This window comes from Durio zibethinus, chromosome 20 (genome assembly GCF_047325235.1).
Source record: "Durio zibethinus cultivar Kanyao isolate XHJ-2024 chromosome 20, ASM4732523v1, whole genome shotgun sequence".
NCBI classification, from domain to species: Eukaryota; Viridiplantae; Streptophyta; class Magnoliopsida; order Malvales; family Malvaceae; genus Durio; species Durio zibethinus.
Genome location: NC_143181.1, coordinates 24,441,949 through 24,452,702, shown reverse-complemented (window position 1 = coordinate 24,452,702; position 10,754 = coordinate 24,441,949). Strand labels below are relative to the sequence as shown.

Genomic DNA, 10,754 nt, shown 5'->3' with positions numbered 1-10,754 from the left:
TATTTTGGCAAGAAACCATACATAAACTTAGTGGTTCGTGTATTTGTATCATATAAAATATTAAAATTCATGTATTCATATCATATTTTACATGAAAAATACATATTATAATTCGTGTCGATACGAAAACATGAAATATTTTTTTTAGTTTTATTAAACCTATATATAATTATTACTAAAATTTTAAATCATGTCACCTTTGCATCTTTTTTTTTTATTGTGTTTATCTCGTATCACTGTGTTTTATTTAAATTACCATGTACATATGTAAAGGATACCAAGCATGTTATCAACTAGAATTTTAAAAGCAAACTTTGTCGAATTTCAATTGACTTTTCAAATTTTATTAAACAAAATTGTGGCAACCAAATACATAAAATGAGGCAATTGATTACCTTAATAAACCCTTGAATATTTATCAAATAAAAGCAAGTCATTCGACTACTTCAACTAAGACATTTGACTACCTTAACTAAGGCATTCAACTACGTTAATAAAGCCTTAAAATAATTTTTAAATAGAAGCAAGGCATTTAACAGTCAACTCCTTTAAAGTATTTACTAGACATAAGCAAGGCATTCAATAGGCAATTCTTGGCCATGTTCATGTATTATATCTTCTCAAAGTCCAAAGTCCCTAAATCCTACTTATAATAGTAATTATGAAATATAATGGTAACTTATTTACTTCAAGCAATATGTACCAACAAAAATGGAAGAGGCATTATTATTACTATGTTTAATGAATGAGAAATTATCACATACACTATTAGTTTAGTTTTTTTAATTTCATAAATGAAGTTAACAAAATGACACCCGTCCCTTAAAAAGTGTTTGATATAGGATGATCACTCCAAAAATTATGGTAAATTGTATATGGTGATTAAATCACATATTTGGTAAACACTTGGTGATCGTATGTGACAATGCTCTTGAATTACTGAGAATGATCAAATAGATAACTACTTTGGAGCGTGACCTAACTCCTATCTAAAAAGATGAGAAACTTTTATCACCAAGGTAAAATACATGTAAAATTAATAATAGTCAATATTACCCATTTAATGTGTGAATTAAAATTTTGATTTCTCTTAAAATTATAATTATTTTATATTATAAACTTTTATATTTTCAAACTAATATTCATTATAATAAGTTCAAAATAATTTATGTATTCTTTTACTTTTTTTAATGTTTTATACATAATATAATGTCTTTGTTTTTTTTTTTACATAATTTATATTATAAAATTACTTTACTTAATAAATAAATATATGTATTAATTCAATAATTTAATTATATTTATTATAAAATAAACAAAATATTACTATGTTTTATGAATTATTATTTTTAAATAACATTTAAATTATTAACTTGTATAATTATTACAATATGGATAATTATTTTCATACTTTTTAAAAAAATAATGTTTAATTTTTAGTAATACCAAATACAGTGATATTTAATTGGTATAAATTAATTATTGTTAACCAAACAAAATGATTTCAAATCATAAGTGGTAGGATCACCTTTGTAATAAGATTATCTCAGTGATTACATTAACATGGTAATCTTAAAAATGATACCAAATGCTACCTAAGGATATATTTAAAAAAATAAAAAAAAAAGTAATTAAAAAAAAAAATGGGACATGCGTCACATTGTTAATCTCACTTATGAAGTTAAAAAAATGACTAAAGGGTAAAAAAATTCCCTTTGACTAAAATTCAGTAATCATCCAAGCCCTTGCTATTATTATTTTTTACAATCAATTAAACCCTTAAATATCTATTTTTATCAATTGAGTCCTTATTAGAAGAAAAATGATTAACTGTTTTTGTTCAATCGAAAGCTTAATTTAGTGAAAATAGATGTTTAAGGGCCCAATTAATTTAAAGTAAAAGATTCAGGGCTTAATTAATTGTAATAAAATATCATGAGCTTAAATGGTTATTAAGTTTTTGTTTGAGCTTTTTTTACCTTTATGCCTAAAAAAATTCACTAACAATGTATCAAATAAATTCTCATAATGAATTATATAAATTATTGAGCTTTTTCATAAATAGTACAATCATTCCAACAAAATACCCAACCTTTAAGTATAATGAATTACATAAAGTAATGATTGTCTTCACACAACAATACAATCATGTTTAAATTCATTCATAAGAGATTCATCGAATTACCTAAGAACGTATCACAAAATAAATTTTTACATAGAACAAGCAATCAACCCTAAATATCCCAAAATCATTATGTATATATTCTTATGTGCACACAAATTTCATGTCAAAAATATGATAAGGAAAATTGAAAACAAATTTTATTTATTAGACTTGTAAATATTAAAATCTTTTAGAATTCTTATTACAAAGAAAATCCTCTAATTTTTTTCGTTAGCAAAAATCTATTTCAAGGGTCAAGTAGACTTGTTCTTGAATTAAAGGAATATTGACTTTGCTTCAAGCTCTTTGATACTTATTCTTAAAATGAATGAATATGGACTTTGCTTCAAGAGTCATTGGGACTTATTCTTAAACTAAAGAAATATGGACTTCATTTCAAGGGTCATTAAGACTTGTTATTGAATTCAAGAAATATGGACTTCTCTTTTAGGGTCATAAAGACTTGTTCTTGAATTGAAAAAATATGGACTTCGCTTTAACAGTTTTTGAAACTTGTTCTTGAATGGAAGAGATTTGGATTTCATTTTAAGGATCGTTGAGACTTGTTCTTGAATTGAAAAAATGTGAACTTCGATTCAAAGGTCATTAAAACTTGTTCTTGAATTGAAGAAGTATGAACTTTGTTTAAAGGGTTGTTGAGACTTGTTCTTGAATTGAAGAAACATGGTGTTTCTATGACATCTAGGGATTTGCTCCTAATTAAGGACTCTTAGATCTTGGTTCTATTCTTGGGATTCTTTGGTTTTGAGGCTTTAATTTTCAGATCTTCTTTCTCAGATTTGTTTGTTTAAATTTTGGAGACTTTGTTATTCAAATCTTCCATCTTGAACTTGAGAAAATTTCAGAGATTTTGATTTTTCAAATCTTTTCTCCTCCATTAATCTTCTTGATCTTCATTCCCTAAAACTACCTTCTTGATCTTCATATCTCATTATCTAAGAATTATCTTTTTGATCTTCAAATTTTCATTCTTGGAATTGTGAGAGCTCTCTGGCATTTCTTCTTCCTAAAGAATTCTCTTTTGGTCTCTTACTTTTTAGAGAATTGTCTTCTGGTCTTGCTCCTTTTAGAAAGTTATGTCGAATAACAAGAAGGAATTCTTTATTTATTTGTGCCAGGTGATGTTGGGTGGGAGAGTTCGAAAAGAATTTAACCTCTTTGATTTTATCTCTTAATAAATATAATTTAATTAGAAATAAAAGCTGATGACCCATGAATGGAATTTGATTGGATGACCTATAAATTCTTAAAATTTGATTGGCTAAAATTGGGATTTATCTCAAATTATTTTATTTAATTAAGAGATAAATTAGATAACTCATTTATGAATTCTAATTGGTAAGATTAAGTGTATTTATCTTCAATTACCGAATGACATATTAATTAATCATAAAACTAATTAATGATCAACATGGCAATAAATAATTTGTCACTTAAAAATTCTTTAATTAATTAATTAAAAAAATTTATTGGATATGTGACACTTCATATTGAATGAAAAATTTTCTCCTTCTACAACTTCATTATTTACATATCCCATATATATTATGTACATATCCTAAAAGCACTATGTATATAAAAACACTATGTACATATCACAAATCATTATATACATATCTAAAAAGCACTATGTATATATCTTAAAAGAATTATGTACTTATACCAAAAGCATTATATACATATCTCAAAAGCACTATGTAGTATATACGTACCTCAAATGAGTTCTTCTACCCAAAAACAATATGTGCATATCACAAAAGTATTATGTATGTATCCCAAATAATACATACATATCCCAAAAGAAAATATGTGCATATCCCAATTGAGTTGCTCCATCATATAAACAATCTATACATACAATAAATTAGCTCTAAAACCCTAAGATGTAGATATCTTATAATTATTATATAAATATCATAAAAGCACTATGTATACATTCACCTTAAATAGCAGTTTAAAAAATTAATAATAGCAATTAACCAATTAATCATAAATAATAACATCCAATTAACCAAGCTTGATCCAAAACTAGATTTTGAATTTTAAATTTTATAATAATAGCAACCAATAACATTAAATAGCAATCAAATAACATCAAATACAAAATCAATAAGAAAATAAAATTGGAGAGTAATAAAAAATAAATAGGGAATTGATCCTTACAGTAATAAGCTAGGGTAGGGTAATCTATTTGGTTTAAAAGCAATGATTATCAAACTTGGGAGGACTCTCGATTGTGATTGATTGACCATTGTTTTCTTGGAACAAAAAGAGCTCTCAATTGTGCAAATGGAGAGTGAAAAAGGGTCAAACAGATTGCAGGCACTGTAATTTCTTTTTTTCTCCTTTGATTTTGATTTTACAAAGAAAATGGAAGTGAAAAAAGAAAGAAATAAGGAAATAAATGCACACATGAAGGGAGTGTTTAGGTTTTATGAGTGAACCAGTATGAACAAAGAACGGATGAAAGAAAACATTCAAATAGAAGGAACTCGAATCGAAGGAGGAAAGAAAACACACAGGGAAGAAGTATTATTTTACGAAAGGAAAAGAGCTTAATATTTTTTTTAATTAAGGTTAAAATAATAAAAATAATTTTTTAGTTATTAATTATTTCAGATTTTGTTATTTTTTTCATAATTATTTTTATTCTTTAGACGAAAATGTAAAAATTTTATATAATATATATATTGTTTAAATCTCCCTTTTAAAAATTTTTCCCATTCCAGATATTTAACTTCCGCTTTTCAACCTCAACTGTATTTCCTTTTAATTCGCTGTCTCTCTTCCTTTCCCTTCACATTTTCATGCTTCAAATAAGCACATGGCTGATGAGAATCCAACCCAAGCTTCCCCTTTGGCAGATGCGCCACCGCTACAGCCGCTGCCGCCGACAGTAACCGAGTCTGATTCACCCGCTGTTGTAGAAAAAGAAGACCCTTCTCCGGCATCTCCTGTAGCAGCTGTGTCTGTTCCTGTTACGGAATCTGTTTCAACGACTATAGCAGAAAAAGAAGAGTTGATGCTGCCGCCTCCACTGCCAACGGAACTTGTAAAATTGGAACCTGATTCATCGGATAAAGGAGAAAAGGAAGAGTTGCCTCCACTGTCACCACCGCCCCCAGTTGAGTCAAAATCTGAGTCACCAGCTGTAACAGAGAAGCCAAAGGAAGAAGGGCCACCTGCTCTAGCAGCAGCAACTGTAGCGGTGTCGGAATCTGAGCTGCAGCAACCAGCTGCATTGCCGCTGCAGGAAGTGGTTACTGTATCGATGTCGATGATGGCGATTATGGAGAAAGAAGAGGCAGGTGCACCAGAGCCTACTGTGTCTAGTACTACAACAACTAGTGCGCAGGGAGAGTTGGCTGCTGTGGTTGAAGAGAAAAAGATTCCTCAAAACTTTGGTTCTTTCAAAGAGGAATGCAACATAGTGGCTGATCTACCTGATTTTGAAAGAAAAGCTTTCGAAGAGCTAAAGCAGTTTGTTCAAGAAGCTGTTGACACTCACCTTTTCACATCAGAAACCAAAAGTGACGAAAACACAGTAAAGGAAAAGAAAGAAGAACCAAAAGAGGTTACCATTTGGGGTATCCCTCTTTTAGAAGATGATAGGAGTGATGTTATCCTTTTGAAGTTTTTAAGAGCAAGGGATTTCAAAGTGAAGGATGCGTTTATAATGATCAAAAACACGATCCAGTGGAGGAAAGCGTTTGGAATCGATGAGCTTTTGGGTGAAGATCTCGGTGATGATATGGAGAAAGTTGTGTTCATGCATGGACAAGATAGGGAAGGACATCCTGTTTGTTACAATGTTTATGGGGAGTTTCAGAATAAAGATTTGTACCGGAAAGCGTTTTCGGATGAGGAGAAGCGAATGAAGTTTCTGCGTTGGCGTATTCAGTTCTTGGAGAAGAGTATTAGAAAGCTTGATTTTAGTCCTGCTGGTGTTTCCACTATTTTCCAGGTCAGTGACCTCAAGAATTCTCCTGGACCTGGAAGACGGGAGCTTAGGTTGGCTACGAAACAGGCTCTTCAGTTGCTTCAGGACAACTATCCCGAGTTTGTTGCAAAACAGGTTTCTTGTATATCCTCCTTAATGTGGAAAGTTTATTTTCCTTCGATTATTCGGAGGTGCATTGATTTTGGTTTAATGTTCTGTTTAGGTGTTTGTTAATGTTCCTTGGTGGTATCTAGCTTTCTATACAATGATTAGTCCATTTATGACCCAGAGAACCAAGAGCAAGTTTGTTTTTGCAGGGCCAGCAAAATCCGCTGAAACCCTTTTCAAGTGAGTGAAATGTTTTTGAACAAATTGAGTATCTAAGTGGGTTTTTCTCAATATCTTTTAGTGTATCTTTTTAGTGATTGATATCCTAAAATTTGATGTTTAAAACAGATACATACCACCTGAACAAGTGCCAATTCAATATGGTGGCTTGAGTGTGGATTATTGTGATTGCAATCCAGAATTCAGCGATGCTGATCCTGCCACTGAGATGACTATGAAACCAGGGACAAAGCAAACTGTTGAAATAACAATCTATGAGGTTCAATTTCATTGTTTCTTCATGCTATAACTATATCTGATATGCTCGTCCCATGACCTCCTCATCTAATATATTTACTAATTTTAACTAAATAAATTTGGTTAGTATGCGTTTGTGCCAGTGATGAATGTAAGGTCTGATCCTTTATATTAATCGGAATTTTTGCATTGCAGAAATGTGTTCTTGTTTGGGAAATCAGGGTAGTTGGGTGGGAGGTGAGCTATGGAGCTGAATTTATGCCTAATGCTAAAGATAGCTATACAGTCATCATTCAGAAACCCACGAAGATGACACAAAAAGATGAACCAGTGGTGTCTCAAAGCTTCAAAGTTGGTGAATTGGGTAAACTATTGCTTACTGTTGACAACCCAACTTCAAAAAGGAAGAAGTTTATCTACAGGTTTAAGGTTAAACCTTTCTGCGACTGAGGGTATTATTCTCACTATGAAACTTGCATATGGAAATTTAATTTATTCATCTCTAATTTTTGGGCAATTCACTTTTTCATTTCTTTTTTCTTTTGTATGGTTGTAAGGAGCATGACTGACAGCAAGTTGCCCATGGTTTTGAGTTTTGTTTTTGGCATGTGGGGTTTTGCAGAGAAATATATATGCTGCTTATTGAGCAAACAAACTTCGGAAAGGGTGGAGAGAATTTGGCTGTAAAACTTACTGTGTACCCAATTGTTTTGTGGTATTTTGCACTGTATATTTTCTTCTTTATCATGCCTATAATTTGGAACCATTTTCACTTGTGTAGATTTGGAAGATCACAAGTTATTGTTCGATTTATGTAATCCTTCAGATTCCATATTTCTATTTGATATTAATTTTCTTTGAAGTAGGAGCCTGTAATCTCATTAGGCATTTAAATATTTTTAAGTTGAGGATATGGATATTTCAGCCTTCTTATTTGTGGCGTTTGGTGCCTGTATTTAGCTTATTCTTTTTGTTTCCATCTTCTCACATTGCTATGATTAATGCATGTTTCATTTTTTACCATTCAGCTCAATCATGGTTTCTAACTTTTTATGACGACATACTATGGTGGATTCTATTTACTAGGATATGCAGGAACTGAAGTAGCTTTTAGTTAAAGAAAATAGAGTATGAATCTCTGCAGGAGCTTGGAAATTGATGTCGCATATTTTAATCTGCCCATTATCAATAGTTTGTTACACTTCATCTCAATTGCTCCCAAATCAAGACTTGTCTTTCCTTTATGTTGTGTCATTATTGTATATGTAATTGTTGACTTATTTTGGTACTTTTTTTTTTTGGTAATAGTTGACGTTGTAATTTTGATTATTGAAATTAAAAATCTAGACTCTTACTAATAATAGAGTTTTTTACCATCAAACGAGACGGAGTAGATTACGTTACCCTTTGCACAAATGAGTAATTATTCTCCGCCCCTGGATTTCCGGCAAACAGGAAAACTTGTAAACGAGTTTCTACCAGCTACACTGACCCAACAGAGTGCATGGGAGAATATGTAGTATATTTCGACTGAAAGGTGGTTGCTTCACATTCTAGCCGAATCATCAACTGTTAACCCCTAGAACGATACAAAAGATCTCATCTTTTATGTGCTTGGGAAATTCGGTGTCTTTTGTTTGTTTTTGTTTTTTTCTTCTCAAGGGAACCTGGGTATTTCTAGAAGTAATCATTTCGGCAAATGATGGTTTGCATCTGGCATGACGAGTGATATTATTCTTGCTCTATGCCAATTGGAACATGTTTCGTGTGGAACACCAATTGTTTGAATAACTGACAGATGGCAGCTTCGAGTTAGATAAGCCCTTTAGACTGTTGGGAAATTTATATAAACTTTAAATAATGTATAGTGGAGGGCCAGAAAGGAAAAGTGAGGCAAACATGATGAGAAGCCTGAGATTAAAAAACAAAAAGACGGAAAAAAATAATAAAAAATTTATCCCATTCGTAAATATTTATTTATATTGAAGCTTTTGAAGTTCATTGTAAGAGTTAGTGAGAAAAATATTTAAAAAAAAAATATGATAATTTTATAATTTATTTGTCGAGTTAAGAAATTTTATTATCAGCATATAAAAATATACTCAATAAATAACTCTTGAAATTGCATGCTTTTCACTTCCCTTCTTTTCTTTTTCCTTTCATTTGTGTCATGCGATCATGTACTTGAAATAAATGAATTCTCAGAAATATAGAATATGCATGAGGAATGCAACAAATTTTGAATGATTTGTATCGGGAAATCGACGTCTTCTGACTTAAAAGTTCAAAACCAAACAAAAAGAAATAGAATAATGATTAGGGTCCTTGTGATGGATGTCATATTATTCGGCTTTTGCTTTTTTAAAATAAATAAATAAATATACATACATATATATATATATATATCATAATTGATTTAAGGGTAATTTATCATTGCTGTCATAGTTAAAAAGTTTTGGGAGAAAAAAGTGTGTAAAAAATATGATAATAAAAGTATAATAAAAAATTTTAAATATTTAAAAAAATGGATAAAATAATAAAATATTAAAAATATAAAGATTTTAAATTTATTTTTTATACCAAACTCACTTTTCACCTCAAAAACACCTTTCAAGGAGGTTTTTCTTTTCCTTTTTTTTTCGGGTTTGCAAATAAGATTTGTCATATGTAATGTTTGATCCATTTTGCTGCTAATAAACACTTTGTTGACTGGCAAAAATATGTATAAATGGGCGATGTGGTCTATAAAATTGTTACAGCTACATTTTTTTGGGTTAAGAGAAGCAAATTCATAAAAAAAAAAAAAAAAAACTTTTTACAGTTTTTTTAACATATTCAAACCTAGACAATAAAAAAAAAAGATAAAAATTACATGAAATTTTTTAAGTGAAGTTTATGAATTTAAAAAAAATAATTTAATAAAAATTTTAATAAAAAATTTAAATTAATAGATTGATAAAACTTAATATAAAAATCAATAATATGTAAAAATTTATTAAAAATGCTATTTATAATTTAAATTTGATTTATTTTTATTTAATAATAAAAATTTTATCAATATTATTATTAAAAATATTTATTTAAAAAATATAAAATTTATTAATTTTTTTTTAATTTTATATATTTAATTTATATAATAAATCTTTTAATTTATTTTTTTATTTAATTATTTTTAATAAAAAATTTTACGAACTTCACCTTAATCTAAATATTTTCTAAAAGAAAAAAAGCCACACTCTGTTTGCCACCTGCTTCAACTACTATCCTGTATATCGTGGATGTAATATAGCTGAGCCAAGTAAATGCATACCTATCTAAAGTTGGACTCGATTAAAAAATTTGAGGGTGGCGCCATCTTGCTGTTGTTTTTCCTTTTAAAGAAAGGCAGCATTCTATATCTGTATCTTACTTTCTGTAAACTCTTGTACTATTTTCATCGATTTGACTGTTCTTTTTTTGAATTTAATTCTAGGCTAACCGCTAACAAACAGATTGTTAGATGCAAAAGCCCTGTTCAAATCCAGATAGCCTTATGGTTCAAAGTTGGAAAAGGAAAGAAACCAATTGGCTTGAGTAGAATTTTTATGCAGTGAGACTATATAGCTCGGTCCTTGTTAGTTGTTTGTGCCAGAAAGAATGGTTTGTCTGCATATGTCGCCGTGCTTTCTGTGCTCAAGCCATATGCAGCTGGCTAGCAATGATGGCAATGATGGCTTTACAAATTTATACTAAGATAATGCGTTTGTTTTCAAGCCTAGCCACCAGGAATCATAAGTTTGTTGAGCTTTCAAATTTTAGGTGGTTTTGGTTAGGTGGGAAGCCACTATTTCTCTACTTAATTTGCAATTAAAGCGAGCTTTTGTACATGTTTCACGCACAGACGCACCCAAAAAAAAAAAAAACAAAAACAAGAAAAGAGAAGGTGATCAACTTTTGTAAAGGCGTGTGAGTGAGCGACCAACCTAACCTGGGACCTGCCTGTTTACGTAACAATCGTTTTCTTTGCACTTATAATTAGTCAGTATTTAATGTAAAAATAAAGAA

The 10,754-nt window shown here is 30.0% G+C and overlaps 1 protein-coding gene across 2 annotated transcripts; it reads left to right on the top strand.

The window, feature by feature from the left end:
• The first annotated feature begins 4,911 nt into the window (after window positions 1-4,911).
• Window positions 4,912-7,572, top strand: LOC111315056 (patellin-3-like). 2 transcript variants are annotated; one of them, XM_022916673.2, is made up of 5 exons: window positions 4,912-6,260; window positions 6,349-6,473; window positions 6,582-6,732; window positions 6,906-7,162; window positions 7,268-7,572. In XM_022916673.2, the coding sequence occupies exons 1-4, from the start codon at window positions 5,010-5,012 to the stop codon at window positions 7,158-7,160; spliced, it is 1,782 nt and encodes a 593-aa protein (XP_022772408.2). In that variant the 5' UTR covers window positions 4,912-5,009; the 3' UTR covers window positions 7,161-7,162; window positions 7,268-7,572. The 2 variants fall into 2 exon arrangements, with proteins under 2 accessions (XP_022772408.2, XP_022772409.2); XM_022916674.2 differs by having other exon boundaries at window positions 4,913-6,260; window positions 7,333-7,572.
• Window positions 7,573-10,754: the final 3,182 nt, after the last annotated feature.